The 26,010-nt window shown below is 33.5% G+C and overlaps 4 protein-coding genes across 4 annotated transcripts; 1 reads left to right on the forward strand and 3 right to left on the reverse strand.

The window, feature by feature from the left end:
- Positions 1-18,434: 18,434 nt before the first annotated feature.
- On the reverse strand, positions 18,435-19,049 carry K441DRAFT_698645 (uncharacterized protein; the record flags this gene model as incomplete). Its single annotated transcript, XM_067653086.1, has 1 exon — positions 18,435-19,049. One exon carries the CDS (start codon positions 19,047-19,049, stop codon positions 18,435-18,437), a length of 615 nt encoding a protein of 204 aa, XP_067500606.1.
- A 271-nt stretch (positions 19,050-19,320) lies between these two features.
- K441DRAFT_665119 (uncharacterized protein) lies at positions 19,321-19,545 on the reverse strand. Its single transcript, XM_067649448.1, has one exon. It carries the CDS (start codon positions 19,532-19,534, stop codon positions 19,373-19,375), a length of 162 nt encoding a protein of 53 aa, XP_067500607.1. The 5' UTR covers positions 19,535-19,545; the 3' UTR covers positions 19,321-19,372.
- Positions 19,546-21,498: 1,953 nt separating this feature from the next.
- K441DRAFT_576211 (uncharacterized protein) lies at positions 21,499-24,246 on the reverse strand (the record flags this gene model as incomplete). The annotated part of the gene is made up of 2 exons (XM_067644192.1): positions 21,499-22,266; positions 22,312-24,246. 2 exons carry the CDS (start codon positions 24,244-24,246, stop codon positions 21,499-21,501), a joined length of 2,703 nt encoding a protein of 900 aa, XP_067500608.1.
- A 131-nt stretch (positions 24,247-24,377) lies between these two features.
- K441DRAFT_616661 (glycosyltransferase family 15 protein) lies at positions 24,378-26,008 on the forward strand. The gene is made up of 4 exons (XM_067645752.1): positions 24,378-24,572; positions 24,621-24,884; positions 24,940-25,558; positions 25,615-26,008. Exons 1-4 carry the CDS (start codon positions 24,422-24,424, stop codon positions 25,769-25,771), a joined length of 1,191 nt encoding a protein of 396 aa, XP_067500609.1. The 5' UTR covers positions 24,378-24,421; the 3' UTR covers positions 25,772-26,008.
- Positions 26,009-26,010: the final 2 nt, after the last annotated feature.

A 26,010-nucleotide genomic window follows, 5' to 3' on the forward strand; every position in this document is an offset into this window, starting at 1 on the left:
CTATCCTGTTAATCCTATTTTCTAACATTATATTATTTTCTGTTAACTAGTTAACTATCTCTTATAACTATCCGACCGTTATAGGTTACTATAAGTTAGTATCTGCCATACTAGTGTCACCTCCTAACCTCAAAGTAGTTGCCGCCGTCAATAGCGTTATAGTGGCTGCTTTTAGTGGCATATTATTCGACTTTCTATATTTAATACCGTAACTAGGTAGTAATTATATAACGGAACCTTATAGCAGGAACTACAATAGGCTCATTATTAGGCTAGGTATATAGGAAATGTAAGTATAGTAGTTAACAATATAATAATAACTGATAGAGTGGTTGCCTAATAGATTAACTCTAATTATATTCTAAGAATTACTATAAGGAAGGAACTATCTAAGTAGGGATTAAGGGTCCTTAAATACACAACCGTACTCCTATAAAATCCTTCTCGTACGTAATATATGTATGCTCTATCTACTCTATTACGGATTATACAGATTATATAGATTATATAGATTATATTACGTAACCTTAGTTACCATTCCTTATTATATAGCTCTATCGGCTCTATCCTAGACCGTGCTTATATTAACTAACTAGCTTCTTCCGTCTCTTCTCTAAGTAGTTATAATATCGTACTTAAAGCGTCCGTAATACTTATCTATAATTAATTACTTTTTTATAATAGGAATACTACTTCCTTATAAGTTACGCGCTTCTAGTATTTAGGTAAACACTAAGGCGTCCTTATTCTCCCCACTCTCCGATATTAACTCCCTTTTCCCCTTAATACCGTCCTCTATATCTTAGTCGTCTTAAAGGTAAGTAACTATCCTATGCGCGGTTATAAAAGGTGCTCCTTTTACCGAGCCAACTAGAGGCTCTAGATTTAATCAACTCTTAGCAAATAAAGCTGTGGATTTAATCAATTAATTATAACCCAATATTATAGTAATAAAGCTTAGATTTAATATATAATTCAACTCTATCGTGGCTTAATTCGATCTAGGTGTTCCTGTTAGTAAGGCCTATACGCGCAAGGTTTAATCACGATAGGAAGCCATATAGATACTTCGTGTTAATGTTTTAGTGTTCGCGCACGGGCCATAATTAAAGGAGCACCTTGACCGCGCATGGGATACCCCCTACTAGTTATTAAAGGCGAATTAGATAACAGCGGAGCCCTTTTTTTTACGCTAAAAGCTATAGGTAATATAAATACTATAGCAGCGAAATAACTCTAATATTAGGAAATTCCTTAAGGTATAGGTTATAGAGGATGTTAATAGTAGATTAGGTAGCCTCTATATTAGTTAGTAAATCTTATTACTATATTCTACTTTAGAATAAGCAAAGGTTTATATAGCCCTTTAATTAACTAGTTATATATTAGTAGGGAATATTTCCTTAATAGAACTTATCTAAGAACTTAATGCACTACTTAGGCAGCTATATTTTAATAAGTTTAACCACTTTACCTTTATAGAGAAGGTTAACTTCTTTTAAGTATTAGAAAAAATTTAATTAACTACTCCTATATAGACTGCTCTGCTTAAAAAGCTTATAAGTAATTAATACTAGGGCTAGAGCAGTTATAAAGGGTTAGGCAATTCTAAGATAGTCTAATAGTAGTTATATTTAATTACTTCTATTTTTCATAGGAGTCGTATATAGTATACTGCTAATTTCTTTATAAAAATATTAGGAATCTACCTATTTAGAAGTAGTATTAAGCGTTAAGTTATTAAGATATTAGCTAGGCTAGGTCTCTATAATAGTTATAAATATATTAATTAATACCTTATAGATATTGCTAATAATATAAAAGGAAATTTAACCCCTTAGCCTATATTTTATATAGCTAACTAATAAAAAAAATAAGCTACTAAGCCTTATAGTTAATCCTTAAGCGCTACTAGTCTATAATAACTTTAATTTTAAAAACAACGTTAGATATTAAGTGCTTAGGTCTTTTAGAATAAAAATATATAATATAACTACTATACTTCTTATCCTTTATCCTAAGATTCTAACTACTAACCTTAAGTAGTTAATATTTAACCCGTTATAACCGCTTCTTTTTAATAATATTATCTTATCTTTAGGTCTTTAATAGGACTATATCTTATAGTAGTTATTAATATACTTTATTATAACTATTATCCGCAAGCTTTATTTATAAGTAGTTAAATATATTTTTAGCAGTAAGCTAGGTCTTTTTCCTATAGTACTAAAGCTTAACCTACTATCTTCTTAAAAGACTGCTTTATAGTAGCTAGGTGCGATCTTTTATAATAAGGGTATAATTAAAGGTATATATAGTGTCTATTAGAATATCTAGATCTATAAACTTAGCCTTAAAAAGGATAATAAGTTTGGCCATTTTACCTAGCGCCTTTAGCTCGCCTAGGGCAATTAAAAGACCGTTTAATATATTAGAAGCGTTAAAACTAAGTAGTCTCTTACTAGTTAAGCTTTTAACTATTAAGACTAGTTACTTAGGCTACCTACGTTCTTTCATATCCTTTAAAGTTTCCTCTACCTTATAGTTTACACTTGCTAGGAAATTCCTTCTAGCACTTACTTAAAGGCTATACTCCTTTATAATATTGGCTATTAAAACCGGTATAAAATCTTATAAAAGAATACTAAATTCTATTTTATTAAGCCATTAATTATATAAGGCTAAATAGCTTAAGTAGTCGCACTCTAGTATAATATATATAGCACTAAGGGGTAGTTCTAAGGGGTTAATAGTAAGGAAAATAATAGGAAAGAGTCCTATAATAATACTATTATACAGCTAACTTTATTTTAATTTCTTAAGTTAATTAAGCGTATATAATAATAAGCATTTACCTACTCTGCTTAGACTAGTTAAGGGTAGAATAATAAGGAGTTTTTTAGTATGTATTAGTATCTCTAATAGGTTAAAGCTTTTATAGTTCTACAATATGCTATCTATTATAGCAATATTAGTTTAATCCGCCGACTTATTAATTTACTCTCTATCTAGTTCTATAGGGTTAAGTAGTTACGGTACAGGTATAAGATGCTTTATTTTTAATAGCTTCTTATAGATTAGATCGCGACTACTAAGCTTTAATAATTAATTTTTATATTAAGTTTAGTAAATCTAGCAGGTTAACCAAATACCTTTAAAGTAATTAATCTTGCCCTAAAGTATATTAACTACTACTATACTATTAACATAAAACTATATAAGAACTCTACTTATAATATTAAAAAGACATTTAAATGGGTTACGCTTGCTAGTTTATATATTTCTTAACTACATACTATACTAGAGACTTTATTTAGTTAAAGAGCCAATTCTAAATATAGTAAAAAGTTAGCACTTACTAATATATTTAGTCTTATATACTATCTCTAGGCTAAGGGTTATATATATATCTAAGCAGTTAATAGTAATTATAACGGTTAATTTAAGTCTACTAATATTTTTACTAATAGTATAGAGCTTTTTAAAGAAAGATTTACTTATATAATCTTTAAAATATTACTATACCTAATAAGATTATTTCTATTTCATCTAAAGATAAGGAGTAATCTACTACTGCTACTAAGTTATTAGCACTTAGAGATTATATAAAGGCAATTAATAATATATTTTATACTAAAAATAAAGGTTATTAACTACTTTACTTTAACTTCACTTAACTTAACTGCTATACTTTACCCCCTCGACCCCTTAACTACCTATTTAGCTTATCGTTTACTACTCCCCTAACTACTTATTTAGCTTATTATTAACTACTTCTTTTATAACTACTAGTTAAAGACTGCCCTTATTTTTACTCTCTTTACCTTATTTATTATAGTTAATAACTACTTACTAACTCCTTACTTCTTATAGTTTACCCCTTTAAGTTACTACATGGTTCGTACCTAATATCTCTTATATTATTATCTTAAAAAAAACCGTCTTACTAACTGCTTATAGTAGATTACTTATTATAGTTAGTATTTATAATCCTAATAGCTTCGCTAGCTATCCTAACTCCTTTCTTCCTAATATTAACTTTTTTAATATCCTCTATCTTAACCTATTTAAGACATATACTACTAAGTTCTTAAAGTTACAGATTTAACAGCTATTACTTTACCTCTACCCTAATAGGCTTCGTGACTAGACTCCACCTAAGGGCGTAGATATAGTGACTCTAAATAATATTAAGGGCTAGTTAATAGGCACCTTTAATACTATTACTATAAATAGGTAGGCAGTAATCGCTTATATGGGTTAAGTAGGCTAGTAGTTAACCTAGGATATAAACCATAACCTAGTTAACCGCTATTAGCCTCTCTAATTATATACTATCTACTCCGGCTTCTTAAGTAGGCTAACTTAAATTAGCAGTAATAAGAGTAGTAAGGATGCTAGTAAATTAATTATAATTAGCAGTAATAAGAATAAGGGTAATACCGGCTAGGAGTAGTCTTAGTAGTCTTAGTAGTTGCGGTAGTTATAGCAGTTAAATAATAAGCAGTCCCTACTTTTTAGGGAGAGATAATAACGTCTATATGCCTTATAGGAGTTATAATAGTCTAACCCTATTAAGCTATTAGATAACGAGGAGCTTACGCCTTTTAGGGAGAGGTAATAATAGCTATATACTTTCTCTGTAGGTCAAACATTAACTAGTAAAAGTACTCTAATATTAACTAGTTGTGGTTATAGTGCTTTAGCGTCTTATAGCGCAGCCTTAAGTACGTCTACTTAACTACTACTAGTCTATTTAATAGAGGAACGTTAGACCAATCTTCTTAATATAGTAAGTTATTAAGGTACTATTATAATTAGTATTATACGCGGGTTAACTACTTTAGCGTTCCTTCTACCTTAATATATAGTAGTGGCGAGTCTTAATACTTATAATTAACTGTTAAGTATAACCACTTAATCTATTCTCTAATAAGTTACTACTATACGGTAATATAATGCGCACGTTAATAATTTCCTTTAATAATATCTTAAGTCTTAGTTAACTGGTTAGCCGGTTTATTAGCAACTCTAAAAAATAGGTAGCTTAGTTTTTAGATTAGATAAAGCAGTATAATAATATACCTCCGCTAATAGATTAACTAGCTTCTCCTAACTTCTTAATTTAGCCACTCTCGCGTATATCTATAAATCCTCGCTTAAATCCTTAAACTCCCTCCTAATACTCTACTCCTTTAGCTTTAACCCCTTAAACTCCTTCCGTTATAACTTACCGGCCTTTTTCCTAGTAGTTTACTCCTTATAATTAGGCTACTTAAAATCCTCTATTATTAACTACTTAGGCTCCTCCCTAATTAACCTATTAGCCTAGGCCTATATTTATAGACATATATAATAATAAGAAGTATATTTTATAAGCTGCCTAGGAATTGTGCATATAACTAGCAGATTATAGTTTAATAGATAGTTTAGTAGATAGGTCTATAGTTTTCTTTTTAGAATAAATAAGCAGTAACATATAGCCTTTAGAATAGTTAAATAAATAGGCTAATTAATTTCTTAACTGCTTTCTAGTTTAATTTAATATAAAAGTTTACTTAGAGATTAACTACTTATACCCTACTAGTACGTAATAAAGGTAAACTATTTAGAAATACTAAGCCCTTCTTATTTATACCTCCCATATTCCTAAATATATAGCTTTTAATATTAATAACCGCTTACGCCCATCCTGCCTATTATTTCTTATCTCTTTACTATAGTTTTTTAATACTAGGCCGCTAATATTTTTACTAATAAGTGCTAACCTTAACCGCCTATACGAGATAGAAGCTATACCCTTTAAACCCAGTTATATCTTATTAGTAGTAAAATCTACAGTTTTTACCCTTCTTTTCCTACCTCTATAAGTTTTACTACTAGGAATTATAGGTAGTTCTAAGCTAGGCTCTATACTATTAGTTAGCGAGGCAGTCTATAAGTCCACTGGTTAAGTCTCCGGCACTATTAGTTAAGTCTTTAATATTAGTAGTTTAGTCTCTAGCACTACGCTCTTACTACTCTATAATTTTAGTTTCTATAACTACTTGTATTTAATTTCTTACTACTATAACTAGTATAAACTACTATAACCTTATCCTAGTAACTGGTTATACTATAGTGGGGGGGGGGTAGTATACTATACTAGTTAAGAGGAGATAGAGTAACTCCTCTAGCTAAAGATAGCACCGCTATTAAGAAAGGGGATTTTAATACTAAGCTAAATAAGTGTATATAGTTCTCTATAAGCTTCTTCTACTATAATACAACTAGTAAAGCAGTCTTATTATTAATTTTGGTTTATTTTTCTACAACCTATACCCTTTATTTATTAGCTATAAGCTTACTATTACTAGCGCTACTAGCTATAGGTAATAAGTTACTAGTGCTAGATACTAGTTTCTTAGGTTTCTTAAACTTTAACTACTTAGCTAGTATACTATCTACATTCTAGCAAAGAAACTAAACTAGCTGCTCCCCTTAAGCTATAGTATACTTTTATTTATCTAATAGGAAATGCTTACGGAGATCTTCTATAGTTTATATTAGAAACTTAGTATTACGGACCTTATATTAACAGTAGTTAAACTACTAAGGAGAGATATAAACAGACTAGTGGTAGAAGTATAGGAGGTGCTAAAAGTAGTTAAACTATAGGATAAGGGGTAGCTAAGTTATATAATAAGTTACGAGAGAAGATCTGTTAATCTATTAGATCTATAAGATCTGCTTATATACCTTACGTACCTTATATACTTTATATACTTAGTATTTCTTAGGCGCAGTATTATATATTTAAAGGACTACAGTCCTTACCTAGATAGTTCTCTTCTTTATAGTAAATCTTAGAATATAATTAGAGTTAATCTATTAGGCAACTACTCTACTAGTTATTATTACGTTATTAACTTTTTATTTACCTATATCCCCAGCCTATTAATAAGTTTACCGTAGTTTTTACTATAAGGCTTTATTATATATTTACTACTAGGGTTATAGTATTAATAAAGTTAAATAATATGCTATTAAAAGTAGTAGTTATAACGGCGTCTATAGTAGCAACTACCTTAGGGTTAAGTAATAACACTAGTATAGCAGATACTAACTTATAACTAGTTACGGTTAGGCACTTATAAGTAATAGTTAATTAATAGATAATAATAGGATACTTAAAGAACGAATTAACGGGATAGGAGTAGTAAAGATTAAGCTATTATCCATTAAGCGATTTTTAGGGGAGAAGTTAAAACTTAAAGGATTCCTTATATAAACATACTTTAAGGTTATATAAGAGGGAGTAAAGCTAGTAACAGCTATAGACTAAATATCCTATGTAGAACTATTCCTAACGGGAAGGGCACTTAAGTAGTTTAAGCCTTATTTTACGGAGATATAGGAAAATAGTATAGTAACTACTAACTAAAAAGTATAATATATGTTTGCTAGTTAGAATAGGTTTATAGAGCATTTAATGTAAATATTTAGAGACTTAAAGGCAACTACTATAGTAAAAAGAAAGCTTTAAAACCTAGTATAACAAACCTTAGTAATTAAGTATATAATATAGTTTTAAATATTAGTAATATAGGTTAAATGGAATAATAAAGCGCTTATAGTATAATATAAATAGGGACTTAAAGCGAAAGTCTAGGACGTAATTATCTTAATAAAAGATATAGATACCCTAAAAAAACTAATTAACTAAGCTATTAAGATTAATAATAGGATCTACTAGAGGGAATAAACTAAGAAGGGTTAAAATAGAGTTTTATAGTTATATAAGGCGTAAAGTACGTAATAATAAAGTTAAAGTTAGAAACTATAGTATAGTATAGACCTAATAGATCTAAGCAGTACTAAAGAATTTAGAAAGTAAAATAAGAAGCTATAGAAACCTAAAGGTTAAGGATTAAGTAATTATAGGACTAAAGAATAGAGGCTAAACTAGGGATCTTAGTAGTAGAAGACGTTTAGGCGGACTCTATAGTAAGAAAAATGGTTTAAAAAAGGAGCTTATATAAATTACAAAAAATAAAGTTATTTTATTAAAGACTATAAAAGTAGTTAGAGTTATTATATAGTAAAAGGAATAAGACTAGCGGGCAATATATATATATAAAGGGATAATAATATACTATAAGGAATAAAAGAATATTTAATTAAGAGTTTTGCGTTTTATTATAATAACATATACTAAATTTATAAGGACGCTAAGTATAGTGTAAGTTATTAGCTATAGAAGCTAAAAATACTAAAGTTTAAAGGAACTAATAAACTATCTTATAGATTAGATATTAAGGACGATAAATTTAATATAGGTAAAGTATTTAATAATAATAGGGTAATAAAGATAGCTTACTAGGAGCATATAAACCTTAAAGAAGTTATAATAAAAGTAAAGACTAAAACCACTATAGAATAAGGGTTAGTAATAGAAATTATAACACTATTAGATACAGCAGCTATTACTTTATAAAATAGAAGAAAAAATGTTTTAAAAAAAGGATTAAGTAAATAGATAACTACTAGTGCTAATTTACTACTTAATAAAGGCAAAAATCTATAGGCTTAAGATTCTTAAAAAGCGATAAGATATATTTAAGGACCTATAATAAACAAAACTAATAGAGTAGAGTAATAGCTTAGTTTAGTAGTATATAAATAAGCTTAGGACGAAGTTTTCTAAAGGTATAAGATTCTTAAGACAAGATAAGAATACTATAAAAGCTTAGTTAGATTAAGGCTAGAGCTAAGCTTAAGAAAGAAATAAGCTTAGGATTAAGAGTTTTATAAAACTAAAAATTTAATATATAAATAAGGACTATTAAGAAAATTAATACTAAGATTAAAAAGTAAGAGGACTTTAAGGATTTACTTATAAGGTAAAAAATAAAAGAAACTATAAAGGAATTTAGATAGAAAATCCTTATATAGTAAGAATAGAAACTAGACTAGAGATTTAGTATACTAGGTTATATAAGGGATAGAGTACCTATATAAAGAATAACTAATAGGCCTAAGATAGGCACGCTAAGAGTAAAATAGCTTACTAAACTAGAATAAGAAGAGGATTTAAAAATCCTAATTAGGTTTAAAAAGCAATATATAAAAGGCTATTATAATATAGTAATAAGAAGATACTTCCTTACGGATAAGCTATATATACTCTAATAGCTATACTAAAAGTAGTATAAATAGCGATATAATAATAAGTAGGAAAATTTATATATATGGTTAAATAAGCGAGTTATTTAAGACTACCCTATTATGGAAAAAGCTATAAATTATATTAAGGGAGCCTTAATTATAATATCTAGGGATCTAGAGGAATAATTAGAGGACTAGAAAAGTAAAAGGCGAATTTTAGTACTTATAAATAAAGTTATAACGTTTAGATTAATATAATAAAGGTTTAAACTTAAGGATAAAGATAAGTTAAGAGTTAACCTAAAGCACCTAGCGTATTATACGCTATTATAGATAATATATATAAGATATATAAGAATCTAAAAAAAGAGTTAGAAGTACCCTATAAGGATATATTAGGCGCTAAATAAGTAATAGTATAAAAATACTAGGTATATACGGATAGTATTTAATAGAAGTTTAGGAGTTAGGAGACTTAATACTTTAACTAGAAAGATTTCTTATAGAAGAATACCTTAATGAATAATAGTAGTAGGAATACCTAGAGAATATATATCTATAGTATATTAAAGATAAAAAGTAAACTAGGTATTAGCTAAAGAGCAAGCTAAGTATAATAGGATTAAGTAGCTAATAATTAAAAAAAGTAGAGGCTTATAGAATTAGAGGGAGCTAGTAGTAAAACCTTAGACCCTTAAAGGAATTTAAGGACAATACCTAAATTTATAAGTTAATTAGTAAAATTAATAGTTTAAAGCGCTAATAGACGGTAAAGTAATAAGAAACTATATCTTACTAAGAGTAGTTAAGAAAATAGGATTACCTTATAGATAAAAGGAGCAACTTTACCTATCAGTTATAATTTTAGGAGATCTAATAACCTATAGAGGAGGGATTATTAATCTTAAAACAGGACCTATTTAGATAACTATTAAAGAAAGATAAATTAAGATGTTTTTTACTATCCTACTATTAAGATAAAATAAGGCAGTATTAGGTATACCTTAATTATAGGAGTATAATTTAAAGATTAATTAGGTTATAGGTTAGGTTAATATTAAAGATACTTAATACCGCAAAATATAATAATAAACTAAGATAATATAGTACTAAGTTAGAGTAATATATAAAGAGACTAAGCGAGGCTTAAGTTATATATTAAAGAGATACTATAAGTATAGTAAGAAACTATAAAGCTTAAAAAGTAAAAAGCTGGTAGATTATATAGTATAGAACTATAAAATAGAGTTAGAACTAGAAATAAGTTTAAGGTTCTTTTTAACTTATAAGCTTACTTAAGAGGAGTTAAAAGTACTTAAAGAGTTTGTCTAGGAGAACTTATAAAAGGGATATATTAAACCATTATAGTTATTAATAGGATCTCCAGTATTATTTATACTAAAGAAAAACGGAAAGCTTAGGCTATATATTAACTATAGATAGTTAAATAGTATTACTTAAAAGGATAGGTATCCTTTACCCTTAATTAGCGAAATTTAAGATAGGATAGGTAATATATAAATCTTTATAAAGATAGATCTAAGATAGGCGTACTATTAGATTAGAATTAAGGAAGGCAGCCTTTAGGTTAAAGGAAGGACTATATAAGCTATTAGTTATACAATTTAGGTTAATAAATATACTAGCGATATTCTAAAAGAGAATTAATAGTGTGTTAGGAGAATACCTTAATAAGTTTATTATAGTATACCTTAATATTATTGTCGGTATTACCCGGGATACTGCAATTGCAATACGTGTGGTTCTGGTTCTTGGTTTATTCGTATCTGTCGTCGTCTACTAAAAGAGAAAGAAAGGGGTAGTAAAGGTCGGGCTATCTATCGGGCCGTAGGCAGTTAGGTGACCTGCGCTACGTATACAGCCCCTACCGCATACACTCTACGCCATTTATCTAATAACAATATTTATAACCTCTACTCATACAGACAATTATTATTATCTACTTAATAACTAAGGAAGAATATAGGGAATACGTTAAATAGGTTTTAAAGAGACTATAAGAAGAATAAATGCTAGTAGCAATTAAGAAATACGAGTTCTTTACTAGGAAAACCAATTTTATTAAATTTATTATTAAACTAGGTTATATTAGTATAGACCTAAAGAAGATTAAAGCTATAGTAAGTTGGCAAAAACTAGAAAACGTAATGTAGTTAAGGTTATTTTTAGGGTTTTATAACTACTATAGGAGGTTTATAATATAATAGTTTAAAAATATTAAACCGTTTATTAAGCTTATAAAGAAAAAGGAACTATAGGCATAGGGAGATAAGTAAAAGAAGTTGTTTAAGAGACTTAAGGAGTTATATACCTAGGAGCTAATCCTTAAGATTTATTAACTAGGACTAGATATAGTTATAAAAATAAATATATTAAACTTTATATTAAAAGCGTATTTATTATAGAGGTATAAAAATATATAGCACCTAGTAGTATACTATAGTTGAAAAATAACACTACTGGAACTAAACTATAACATCTATAATAAGGGGTTATTAGGTATAGTTACAGTACTAAAGAAATAGAGAGCATTCTTATAAGGCGTAGAGAAACTATTTATAGTTAAGACGGATTATAAGAACTTAATAGGGTTCTTACTAATAAAAGAGCTTAACTATTAGGAGTAATGCTACGCAAATATAAGGATAGATTAATTAGATATAATTACCCTAAGCTAGTAGCAACTTAAGAGGATAATAAACTAAGAAGAGTCTATAAGATACTAAAAAGCTTTTAGGTTTAAAAGATTTTAAAAATATAGCTAGAAGATCTATAGATAGATATATATAAAAACTAAGAAGTATTGCAGAACATTTTATAGAAGATTTTTATAAGGGACTAACCTAAAGACACAATGGAGTAATAGGCTTAGTATTAAGACTTTAAGAAGAATATATTATTAACGGAATTTAAGGCATTATTAGAAAAGCAATAAAGGAGTATCTAGATTGCTAAAGAAATAAACTAATAAGGTATAAGCTATATAAAGAGCTATAACCTATTAAAATACTAGAGAGACTATAGGAGGTTATATTATAGGACTTTATTATTAAGTTACTAAAGTTATAAGATCTTATTACCAGATAAGAGCATAATATAATCCTTATAATAATAGATAAGTTAACTAAATAGGGCTACTTTATAGCATATATAGAAGAAATCTTAGTAAAAGACGTCGCTAGAATCTATATTAAGGAAGTATTTATAAGATATAGAGCACTAAGTAAAAGTATATCGGATAGGGATTTAAGATTTATAGCAGTATTCTAAAAGGTATTTTTAGCGGAATAAGGGGTTTGTATAATAATATTAATAGTATATTACCTATAGATAGACGGTTAAATAAAAAAGATTAAATTAAACGCTAGAATAGTATCTAAGATATTATATTAATTACGTATAGAATAATTAGGTATTATTATTACTAGTTATATAGTTTATATATAATATAATACTATAGGAAGGAATAGGCATATTACTATTTAAGGCAAATTATAGATATAAGCTAAAAATATTATTGTTACTATAATAAGCGAAGAAAATAAGTAGTATAGCTAAAGAAAGAATAAAGACACTAATAAATCTTTATATAGACCTTATAGAATTAGCAAAAATAGTATAAGAAAAGATAAAAAGGTACTATAACGCTAAAAGATCTAAGGGACTAGATCTTAAGGAGGGGGATAAAGTATAGCTACTATATAAAAATTTTAAAAGTTAATAACTAAGTAAGAAGTTAAACTACGTTAAACTAGGACCTTTTAAAATTATATAAAGGATTTTACTAGTTATATTTAAGTTAAACCTATAGCTAAAATAAAGATCCACCCTATATAATATATTATAATGCTAAAGCCAATATATAGGAATATTAAGCCATTAATTTACGAAGTAGATACGTATAGAGGGTAAGAAGAAAACAAATAGTAAGTTTTAAAGATTATTAGTTATAAGGATGTTAATAATAAAATATAGTATAAGTTTAAGTAGATAGGCTATAATAAGACTACCTAGGAGCTACTATAGAACTTAAAAAACGCTATAGAAAAGGTATAGGAGTATTAGAAGAAACCGGGTTAGGTAATATTAAGAAGGAGCTAAAAATAAAGGGATTAGTTAAGGGTAATAGACGAGCCGGATTATTTAAGGGATCCACCACTAGTATATTAGTTGTTTCCGCCTTATCTTAATTAGAATCCTTTTTAGCCTCCTTAGCCTTAAGCTTACGAAGACCATACTTTACTAGGCGGTACTCTTTAAAGCGCACCTTTTTATAACCCTTTTTAAGACGGATTAACTAAGCAAAAGTAGTCTAATAAAGCTTAAATACGCGACACTAGGCTTCTAAGAGACGAGTAGACTTTTTAAAGAAACGATGGAGTTTATTATAAGCCGTAATAAGAGAAGCCTTAAGCTTCTTAGCCTTAGATTAAACACGGAACCCTATAGCAGATTAAATAAGGAAGTTAGAGACTTTAAAGACTAATAAAACGCGTATACTTAGCGTTAGAAACGGATTAAACATTATAAGACAACCTTATATTTAATTTCGTACACTTAGTATAGAAAGAAGGTTAGCAATTAGATGGAGCCGCGATTATAATATATACTAACTTCTTCTCTATATAATAGGAATAAGACGGTATAACTTTACTAAAAGAAAGGATCTTAAGCACCACGTAATTACAATAATTAGTAGATAAGGAAGAAGTTGCCTTAGGTATAATAAATAATAATAAAGGTTATTAAATTAAAGACGGGAATGCCATACCTCTAATAGACGACTTAGAGATATAAGATATCTTTAAGGACGAAGATAAAGAGGAGAGGGATAGTATTATAGACCTTATATTAGTAGCAGTAGCACTACTAAGAAGAGATATAAACGGACTAGTAGTAGAAGCACGGGAGGTACTAAAACTAGTTAAATTATAGAATAAGGGATAGCTAAGTTATATAATAAGTTATAGAAGGAGATCTATTAATCTATGGGATTTATAGGATCTGCCTATATACTTTACGTACCTTATATACCTTATATACTTAGTATTTCTTAGGCGCAGTATTATATATTTAAAGGACTATAGTCCCTACCTAGATAGTTCTCTTCTTTATAGTAAATCTTAGAATATAATTAGAGTTAATCTATTAGGCAACTACTCCACTAATTAGTATTATATTATTAACTTCTTATTTACCTATATACCCAGCCTATTAATAAGTCTACCGTAGTTCCTGCTATAAGGCTTTATTATAGTTAAGTAAATAAGCTATAATTAGACTACCTAGGAGCTACTATAGAACCTAAAAAACGCCATAGGAAAGGTATAGGAGTATTAGAAGAAAAAGGGTTAGGTAATATTAAAAAGGAGCTAAAAATAAAGGGATTAGTTAAGGGTAATAGACGAGCTAGATTACCTAAGGAATCTACCATTAGCGTATTAGTTATTTCTACCTTATCTTAATTAGAATCCTTTTTAACCTCCTTAGCCTTAAGCTTATAAAGACCTTACTCTATAAGGCGGTACTTTTTAAAGCGTACCTTTTTATAACCCTTCTTAAGGCGGATTAACTAAGTAAACGTAGTTTAATAAAGCTTAAATACGTAACGCTAGGCTTTAAGGAGACGAGTGGATTCTTTAAAGGAATAATAAAGTTTATTATAAGCCGTAATAAAAAAGGCCTTAAGCTTTTTAACCTTAAATTAAATACCGGACCCTATAGTAGATTAGATAAAAAAAGTTAAAGACTTTAAAGATTAATAAGACGCGTATACTTAGTATTAGCGACGGATTAAACATTATAAGATAATCTTATATTTAATTTTGTACACTTAGTCTATAAAGAAGGTTAGCGACTAAATAGAGCCGTAATTGTAATATATACTAACTTCTTCTCCATATAATAAGAATAAGACGGTATAACTTTACTAAGAGAGAGGATCTTAAGCACTACGCGATTATAACGATTAGTAAATAAGGATAAAGTTGCCTTAAGTATAATTAGGAATAATAAAGATCATTAAATTAAAAATGGGAATGCTATACCTCTAATAGATAACTTAGAGATACGATATATCTTTAAGGGCGAAGATAAAGAGAAGGAGGATGGTGTTACAGACCTTATATTAGCAGTAGTTAAACTACTAAAGAGAGATATAAACGGACTAGTAGTAGAAGTACGGGAGGTACTAGAACTAGTTAAATTATAGAATAAAAGGTAGTTAAGTTATATAATAAGTTATAAGAGGAAATCTATTAATCTATTAGATTTATAAAAGGAGATCTATTAATCTATTAGATTTATAAAATCTACTTATATACCTTATATATCTTATATACCTTATATACTTAGTATTTTTTAGGCGCAGTATTGCATATTTAAAGGACTACAGTCCCTACCTAGATAGTTCTCTTCTTTGTAGTAAATCTCAGAATATAATTAGAGTTAATTTATTAGGCAACTACTCTACTAGTTATTATTACGTTATTAACTTCTTATTTACCTATATACCTAGCCTATTAATAAGTCTACCGTAGTTCCTACTATAAGGCTTTGTTATACTTAGTAGCTAAGATAACCTTATTAAGGCGCGTGCAATTACCTACTAATAGTAATTAGGTAAGAAATATAAAGAAGGTATTAAAGTAAATCTCTCTTCTATTAGGACTAACTTATCCACTTATACTTAATACCACTTAACTAGCTATTAGAGAGTAGTACCTTACTTTAAGCCTAAGGTTAGTTTTTAAAGGGAGATAGGAGTAGTTAGCGCAGTAGTTATAATAAGAAAATTAGAGTTATAACCTATACCGTTATAATAACTCTCCTATAGTGCCTTTAGAGTTTACGTCTTAGAATTACATTTATTCTTCTAAAGAAACTAAAGTGGGTATTTATAGTAGCAGTTACTATTTAGTATAGCCCTCTAATAGTTGCTTATAGAGTCCCTACTTTTAATCTCCTACTTTATCTAGGGACGAACTTTATTCTTATTAGTTAACTAGTTAGTAATTATACTATTAAATTCCTAGTTTAAATAAGGGTACTATTTTAATAAGTTGCTATTATAACCTAAATCGGACTAATAACTGCTCCCCTAAGAAAATAATTACTATAATTAACTTGCCTGGCGATTATATAAAAGTATATTATGTCTATATTTTAGCTTAGACATTATTTAACTAGCAATTTCTTTTTATATTAACTCCTTCTAATATCCTAACTAATTAAACGCCTAATATGGTATAAAGAATATCGCTACTTCGGTTTTATTACGACCCCTTACTATATAACTAAACCTTTGCTATAAATCTCTAATATTATCTATAATTAGGAGATTCTATTAGACAATTATATAAATATCTAGGATATCTATGCCCATTCTAAGAGTAGTTATGGCTACTATAATCCGAATATCTAACTACTTACTACGGAAAATATTATATATCCTATCCTATTTATACTTCGCTATATAAGATATATATATCCCAACTATCTAGTTTATAAAATGCGCTAAATAGCCCTTTTAGATAAGAGACTTCTTAAAGTACTAAGAGACTACCATGACGCGTCTTCTACCATTAAGAGATATAATTATTTTTAGTATTTTCTAAGGAGTTAAGCTACCGCCTAAAGACTTAACTGCTTAGTTAAGTAAAAAGTATAACTGCTTATAGTAATTTATCTTTCTTTTTAGTATCGGAAATATATAAATTAAGATATCTAGTCGGTTAATAGACGTATAAATAATCTCTAATATACCTAGTTTAGTTCCCTCCGGTTAAAACCTACTACTTTTTTTTACTACTTATTTTATCTTAATATCTATAGTTATAGAGCAGCTAAAGAAAACAATACTTAATAAAAGAGACCGGTGTAGCTTATGGATTAAAATTAAGTTGCTCTAAAACTCCTTTTACTAGTAAAGTATATAATACTTATTAATAGCCACTAGTCTAACTTAGTACTAGAAGGATAAATCCTATAAAATCTTCTAAAATTTAGGAGATATAGCTTACTCTAGCCTAAGTAATATATAGGTATATATACCATTCTTAATATCTTTAAGTAGTTAAGGGTTATAGAATTTTATATCCGCTAATATTAAATATAGGTTTATACTAGGGTATTAACAAATTAACTTAACCTATTTCCCCCCTAGCTTACTTAATAAAATAAGCTGTATTATAATCTAGCTAGTTAAGACTAAGAAAGTATAAAATATAATACTTTTACTAAAGCTAGTTTTTATAATAAGTATGGTATCCCCTATTCTATAAACTAGTTAGCGAAGCGCCCTAACCTATTAAGTATAGGGATTCTTTCCCCTTAGGAGTCGGTATATAGTATAGGTAAGCATTTCTATCTAATGCTTTATATTTTATGGTTTGGAACCATTTAATATAAGCCTCTAGAGCTATAGGATAGTTAAGGTTAATATATATTTTATTTAGGTAGTATATAACTAGGCCTTAGGAGGAGTTAAAGAGGCTAGAGGAGTTAAATAGCACAAGTCGCTATATTGCCGTTAGTAATATCGCTTACTTTAAGGCATCTAGAGAGGATTTATAAGTAGACCTAATAAGACTTATAAAAAATTTTCGACCTATAATTTTAGAACTTTATATTAGCCAAAATGCATAAATAAGTACATAGATAAATAAAGTGACCCTTAAAATATAATTGATTACCTTTTAAAGTGGTTAACTGGTTAACTGGTGGAGATATATCGCTCTTTAACAGTATCGCGTTTAATCAATAAGTAGACCTTTATACATTTTCGTACTAAAGGCCCTTAGATAGCAAATAAGACAGCGCTTATAATTATAGGGGTTATATAACGCTAGCAGGGGCTTAATAAAGCTAGTAGGGGTTTTATATAAAGCCACACTAATTAAGTACTAGTGAGATTTACTGTCTCGTTTGCCGTCTGAGTCGCTTACTGAGATAAGTGAGGACTATGTAGCAGTGGTACACTTTTCTTAGCAGGAAGATCACTCTTCCATGCTTAGTCTTAAGCTCACGAATCGAATTGAGAGGGACACACCGCACAGTTCTTAAGTCCGTTTCGAACGACTATCTCTTTGTCTTCCCAAGGCATCTAGTTCTACTGTTCTTAACTAGACCTAGGGCGCGTTCGGTTGCAGCTCTAGATTAAATCTGGAGGCTTTAGAACCGAGTTGATCTGGAGCCTCAATCTGATCTGGAGGTGTCTGTTCGGTTAAGGGCGTGTTCGGTTGCAGCTTGTCCACAGCGCCAGAGAACTAGGATGCCAATTTCAAATCCTCCAGATTTTCTCCGACACTATACTGCTTTCCTCTTGGTACTGTTGGATCGATGACTCTCGGGTCTCCAGCAGTGCTTTCTACAGCTTTCGACTTCCACCATTTCGCAATCTCGGATTCAATGTCTACCTTAAGTTCGAACGGCTTGGAGGTATGTAGAATAATGGCGACCTGAAAGTCTAATGGTAGGCCAGCTTTGCTGTCCTCATTTTCGGCCATGGTCCAGATACACTTCGATTTTGGAGTCCCGCGTGCAGATCCTTCAATGCGCATATAACAGTCCACTATGCGGTCGCGGGATTTTTCTGCGGTGGGCGTGATGGAAAAATAACCCCCGGGAGCTTGTAACAGTGCGGAAATTCCGTATGTCCAGTGCGACTCAACTTTGCTATAACCGCCGTACGCTGTTCGAGGAGCGTGGAATGCAACGACTGGAACATCCTCCTTTCCACCCCTTGAAGATCTAGCGGGCTTGAAGCTGCAAGATAATCGTGCATTCTTAAACCTACGGCTGAGGGCCGGGTGGAACGTGAATTGCAGCACAGCCAAACAAACAGGTTCTCTGCTCCCGTAACGCTTTGCAGGCTGAATCATGGTAATCTCGCACGAGATATAGCAAGACGAAACCTCAATTTCAAAAGAGGGTCACCCCAATCTTTTAGGACCTGTTCACTTGGCATCCGGTAAGTGACTCTGCCCGAGGGCAGAGATGATCTGGGTTCGGGTATTGGCTCAAGGAACATAACCAACCTAATCGTAATCGCACCTGCTGATTATGTTACGTAGATATAACTATATAACCAACTGCGGAAATAGCGGAAATAAAAAAAGGGAGAGGTAGAGCTTTAGGGGGAGGCCCGTGCCTAAAAGACGTAATCAATATAACTATATAACCAAATCAGAATTACTTTCTTTGATTATATAATAATCGGAATCATGGGGCTGATTATGGTTATATAGTTATTACCATCACTGCCTTCGTGATGCTTTTTGGGATAGAAAAGAGCAACATAAATAATAACGATTAATAAAATAGTGGCAAGGACAGTTGATACAGTTGGAGCAGCAGGATACCGCATGATAATGTGCCAATTCAGGTTGGATTTAGCCTATTACCCTACTAGCCTATTACGTACCTACCCTTTTTTTCCCCTTAATTTCCGACACCTTCCTCATGTATATATAATCTCTTTTCTTCATAGATCAATCAATACACGAGTTCTTCTTTTCTTACCATTAACGCATGGACTTACGATCGACAGTTATAAGCCCGGTTTGCACGCCGTACTGTATCTAATCCTTATATTCACCCCATCTATTGTTCCTACCTCCGCAACGAACCTCTATACAGCTCGCGTCCGGGCATACACGATATACTCGTTATTCTACCACATAAAATAATGGCCTAAAAGACAGCCGTAATTCCTATAAGCCAGAACGACTGGGACGAATGGATTAAGGTAATTAAAACGGTTGCAATGTCCGAAGATATCTGGGCGTATATTAACCCAAATACACCCAATCCTCCACCTCTTGAGGAGCCCAAAACTCTAATGCCTATAGATGTTAATCCAAAGAAAAAGACTATCTTAGCCCTAAATAAAGACGAAAAGGAAGAACTTGGAGAGCTGCGAGGGACATAGAAACGGAAGCTTAAGTAATATGACCAACGATGGAAGGCTCTTGGAGCTCCACAAGTACAAATCCAAGAGACGATCTTACGTACGAACTTGCCTACACCTTTAATTGCAATATAGTGCACCACATGCTTATCAACTTAAAGCAATAATTAAGTCCAACGGATCAAGCACGCGAGCGAGAACTTATACGCCTCTACTAAAGGGTTAAAGCTCCACCAAGGGACTAGAACTTAGAGGAGTGGCTTCGCGACCCCTAAAGAACGTACGATAGATATAGGAAGCTCTATATACCCGACACGGAAGGAGACTAAGCAGTTTATAACTTCTTATTAGCAGTAAATATAGTTAAGCCAGGATTTACAAACTATTGGTAAAATAGACTTATTAATGATAATAAGGATACCGATAACGACGAGAATCGAAGTACCTTATATAAGATTATAAGGCGATTTAGATAACACTAAAGTAAGTAATCGCGATTAAACTAAGGAGCCTTCGGAACAACCTTTAGAGGAAAGGGGATTTGTAAGTATCTCTACGGCGGCTTTTACCACTTTAGGGAGTATGGCTACCTTATGCCTGCAAAACGGGGCAAAGGTTGGGTATGCGATCCTAAGATTAAAAAGGAAATTAATGAGATGCTTTAATTAAATAAAAGGCTTTAAGGAATTATTAATTGATTGCAAAGAGAGGCTGGTGTAAGAGACACACAGTTGCCGGAAAGCTTTTAGATTACGACACCGCACTAAGACTGGTAATACAGCTTTAATCTTAGAGAGCTTAAAGCTGGGGGGGTGTGTCGATTTAGGTTGGATTTAGCCTATTACCCTATTAGCCTATTACGTACCTACCCTTGTTTTCCCCTTAATTTCCGACACCTTCCTTATGTATATATAGTCTCTTTTCTTCATAGATCAATCAATACACGAGTTCTTCTTTTCTTACCATCGACGCACGGACTTACGATCGACATGATGTATCCCAAAGAATATGAGAGAGTAAACCAAACCGAGCTATACTTGTCTATACTTGTAGGACACAGCTGCCCTCCCTTTCTAGCTGTACTCCCTCACAATTCAATGGAGACAAGTAACTGCTTGGAATTGTGAGAATAATAGGAATGATAGAAAATGGTGCCGACGTGGAAGATTCCCTGGCTAGCGCCGGCTTGGCATAATTACATCAACACTAATCGAAAATGGAAATTCAGTAGTCTCGTCGGGCCACCTCAATACCACCAATGTATTACACTATACTAAGTAGGCCCTACAGTGTGTGTAATGGCACGGTGGCTATTCCATGAAAGCGAGAAATGCAGTTTTGAGGTTCATTAAGAGGGCAATTTGAGCTATTTTTGTCCCTTTCGCTCGACGGAATCGACTTTCTATAAACCATCGGGTATCTCAAGAACGGCTGCGGCTTGTTTGCCATTCCAATCTTTCCGCCAGCATTTCCCAGCATACCTCCCCTCCTACTCTACTGACACTCCTCAAACCAGCTGTAACGAACGGAACAAGACGGTCGAACTGCTCCTGGATCTTGGCCAAGCTTTCAGCGAAAGTGGCCTCATGAGAAGTCGTGCTCTCAGCATCAGCATCATAGTCATCTTCCTCGCTACCGTCAGAAGAGCTTTCAGGAGCGGGCATCACACTTCGGCGACGATTCTGGGTTGGCTTTCTTCGTGTTTCCCGTTTTTCCCGTGATAGGTTTGGTTGGGCTGTAAAACTATCTGTATTCTTTGGACAATTTTGCGAAAGGACGTCCGTGAACAAGACTCCTAGATCAAGCAGGGAGATTATGGCTTGGTTGATGGGCGATAGATTTTTACTTAACAAGCATTGCGCCTGCAGCCGGGAGATGTACTTAGTATGAATTTCAGCCATTGCATCGATGTCTTCGGCACTCTCGAGCTTGGTAGTCATTTCGGCTGTAGAGGGTGCAATGGCCGTCTCTGTCAAGTAAGACCGAAGCGTATCAGTGAACCATATAAGACGGTACCGAAGCTTGAAGCTGAGCTGTGTAAGACTATGGTCACTTGAGGCCTTCGTGGTATTCCAATCAATATTTTTCAGAAGGTATTTAGCGCGGTAGACTTGAAGTAGGAAACTAAAAACCCGTTGGTACGTTTGGAGAGAAGGCCTCTGAATGACGTTCGTTATAGACCAGGGAATCTGGTAAGATTAGCACGGGCCACTAAGGAGAAAACTCATACGAACAACGTAGTCGATTGATAGTGCGGTCAAGTTCTTTACCGTACGACCATTGTGCTTCGGTGTACTTGTCCGAACGACGAGCTTTTGTGCGCCGTCTGAGTCGAGAACAGCACTGAATATTCCCTGTGCAAGCTCTGTTAGTAGGAAACGGTCATTCCAACCAACCCCTCGCCTGTCTATTCTTTCGAATACGCTATCTGCAAAATCCTGGAATAAGGATCCATCTGCAGCGAGATAGATATGTTTGAAAGTTTCCAATATCCTACACAGGCCACACTCTGAATAAAGTTGTTCCCGTAAAACCGTAGAGGCTAAGTTGTAACTCCCCGTTATCCACGATTCGAATGCGGAATCAAAAAGCTCAGAAAAAGGGGCAAGGTTAAAAGGACTAGTAGTTCCGCACACGGCCTCATAGTCCAAGCGAGGAGTCTTTTTTGTCGGAGAGTAGTTGGCTTGGTGAATTCCAAGTTTACTCAAAAAGATTATGCTTTTTCCAGTATTAAAGATCTTCAAGGCAGCAGGGCGCAGAAATTTTGGAGCATGGAGTGCACTAGATGCGTCACGCCGAAGGGTAAATTGATCATGCCAGAGTGAGGCGGCCTCACTACTCTTGTCTTTCATACCAATAAAGAAGGTTTCGTCATCTACACCTAGCTCGCCAAATTCCATCCACCTCGTGATAGGTTTTAAGTATGTTTGGAGGCAGTCGAAGAAGATCTGGGCGAGAAACTCGAAGACATCCATTTCACCAGTCATCTGAGCCAGAATAATCTGATCGAAAAACGTCTCAAGATGAAAGAAAGGATTGACTTCAAGATAGGGAACAACTTCTGAGACCAATTTCGCTGCATGGAGGAGTGGTTTAGCGGCCTTGTGAACTTCGTGATAAACTTCCAGAAGGCTCACGGATATAGCAGTATTAGGGGCGAAGTACCGTGCTTGCAGTTTCGCTAGATGCTGGTTGAAATCTGATAGCCGCTTCATTACTGTAGCTTCAAGCGTTTGAAATAGCGCTACTGGGGGTAGGTTACTAGCCAATTCGCGTAAACAGATCAAATTGTATCCGATATTTCCAAAGTCGGACAGAAGGCTGTTCATTGTTTGGGGGATGGTATGACTGAGGATGAACGTCTTTTTGCCGGTGACCTCCTTCTTATGCTTGTCAATGACGAATAGCGACGTAGGTAGGCCAGCCAGCATAAAGAGAATCTCACGGATTGCCTGTAACTCGGTGATCTCAGATGTTCCATCAGTTTCACTGGGCGTATTTGTATCAACTGACCGAGAGTCTAATTTTGCCGTTTCTGAGCGTGGGCGCCAGAATTGTGCTGCTTCAATTCCGGAAAGACCACTTGCATCTACCGATTTTACGAAGGACGCCGCATTAACAGGGATGTCGTCCTCATCGATACCGGATGTCTGTGTGATTTCTGAAGATGCTTGCCGATCCTGGCTTTTATAGCTTTTCTCATCTTCGGAAGACTCTGCGGCATAGTCGATATTTTCCCAAATTCCGTCTTTATCAAGTAGGTCCTCTGCAATGATCTCCGCCCAAGTCAAGGGTGGGGGTGGGTTAGGTGGCTTAAGAAGGTCTAAGTCCTCTACGTTTGACTTTTCTACAGGCCGATTCGAAAGCCGCAGCAGGAGGGAAAGAGATTCTGGAGTCCATTTGCTTTGGAATCTATAGAGCTCTTTCAACCGGACCAATAGCGCATCCGCTAAATCATCTCGATTGAGCACACGAAACTTCTCGTCAAGACCGTCCAGTTTGGCCTGAATGTCAAATTGATTCGTCCGAGCGTAATGATGTGCTTTTAGGCCTTTGGTAGCTGAGTCCTTCGCGTGCTTGAAGGCTTGAGCATTTGTGGCTGGAGAAAAGATCGTCAGAGACACGATGAGCTCATCTGTGAGAGCGCTAATTTTGGCAGATTGAGCCATTGTAGTGTTTGAACTTTTACATGCTTAGTGGTTTGACGGCACGCTAACTGCCGTATTTGGCTTCACTCCCGCGTCGGAAAAACGGCATCCCAGCTCCGTCGCCCTGATTGCGTACTCAAGGATTTTGAGAGCTGCAAATGCAAGTCTCCCTACCGTCTTTCAGCCCTCTCCCAACATGGCCTTACCGAAAAGTATGCGCCTGCTGGCGGCCGTGACGTTATGTATATTTTTCTATATGGTCCTCCAAATTTATAAAGCTCCCGCGGCAATAGAGCGACCATCATCGGGAAAGATTAAAGAATGGACGAGAGACCCCCAATTAGATCGTACGTGAGAGGCTTCCGTTTAATATTTACGTATTCTAATCTTTTCAGCTTCTGGCGAACCACCGGAACCCCTACGACGAGTTGAAGGTGACAACTATGAACCAAATAACCCAAATTCTGCGAGAATCAATGCGACTCTACTTGCACTGGTGCGAAATGAGGAGTTGGAAGACATGCTACAATCGATGCGGGACCTGGAGAGAACATGGAACCATAAATTTAACTACCCGTGGACGTTTTTTAATGATAAAGAATTCACAGAAGAATTCAAGAAGCGCACACGAGCAGTCACGAAAGCAGAAATTCGATACGGTAGAACCTCCCTGTCGGCCTCCCACCAAACCAGCATCTAACCTATAATGCACAGAGATCGTACCCAAAGAACACTGGGAAATCCCCAGCTGGATAAACATGGACCTCTTCCAGGAATCCGTTGCAGTACTCACCGAGCAAGACGTGCAATATATGTCGAAGATTTCCTATCACCAAATGTGCCGCTGGAACAGCGGGCTCTTCTTTAAACACCCGGCACTCGCCAACACGCGCTACTACTGGCGTGTAGAGCCCAAAGTCCATTTCTTCTGTGACGTCGATTACGATGTCTTCCGCTGGATGCAAGACCACAACAAAACTTACGGCTTCAACATCAACATCTACGATTCCCCCCAATCAGTAACAACACTGTGGCCGGAAACGAGGAAGTTTATCGCGGACCATGCGCATTATCTCAGCCCGAACAACGCGATCGAGTGGCTGCAGGACAAGGAGCAGAGGCCGGGACACAACGCGAAGGCAAACGGCTACTCGACATGTCACTTCTGGTCCAACTTCGAAATTGGAGACATGGAATTTTGGCGGAGCAGAGCGTATCAGGAGTATTTCGACCACTTGGATCGCGCAGGCGGGTTTTTCTACGAGAGATGGGGAGACGCACCGGTACATTCTATCGCTCTCGGGCTGTTCGCGGATAAAAGCAAAATTCATTGGTAAGATTCTCACCCCCCTCAATTTCATGTCAATGCTAACCGATTTCGTCGTACAGGTTCCGCGACATTGGCTACCAGCACATTCCTTTTTTCAACTGCCCTAATAACCCTAAATGTAGCGGCTGCGTGACGGGCCGATTCACGGACGGTGAAGCTTGGTTAAACCAGGAGGACTGCAGACCACTATGGTTCAAGTACGCCAGCAAGGACTAAAAGCTATAGGAGATGGCCATGTGTCCAACTGGATTACGGTTTTGTGAAGCGATAATGCTTTATATTTTTGTAACATAGACGGGCTGGCGTAAAGGCGTTGACGTCTGGAGGCAGACAGTACACCCCGCGTACAGCTGGAATTGGTGGCGGCATGAGGAAATTTTTGACTCTAGGCAATTTGAGCCTGATTGTAAATAGTGGATGTTAGTGGAATACAACTGGCTACGTTCGAGCGTCAA

This window comes from Cenococcum geophilum, assembly GCF_001692895.1.
Source record: "Cenococcum geophilum 1.58 unplaced genomic scaffold K441scaffold_41, whole genome shotgun sequence".
Taxonomy (NCBI): Eukaryota; Fungi; Ascomycota; class Dothideomycetes; order Gloniales; family Gloniaceae; genus Cenococcum; species Cenococcum geophilum.

What these genes read in the sequence shown, in the direction of transcription:
- K441DRAFT_665119 (XM_067649448.1), bottom strand. Translation starts at nt 19,534, where the DNA reads ATGCGGTATCCTGCTGCTCCAACTGTATCAACTGTCCTTGCCACTATT.
- K441DRAFT_616661 (XM_067645752.1), top strand. Translation starts at nt 24,422, where the DNA reads ATGGCCTTACCGAAAAGTATGCGCCTGCTGGCGGCCGTGACGTTATGT. An exon ending in GAAAGCAGAAATTCGATACG is followed by an intron (nt 24,885 to 24,939) that starts GTAGAACCTCCC and finishes TATAATGCACAG; the next exon opens with AGATCGTACCCAAAGAACAC. An exon ending in GATAAAAGCAAAATTCATTG is followed by an intron (nt 25,559 to 25,614) that starts GTAAGATTCTCA and finishes TTCGTCGTACAG; the next exon opens with GTTCCGCGACATTGGCTACC.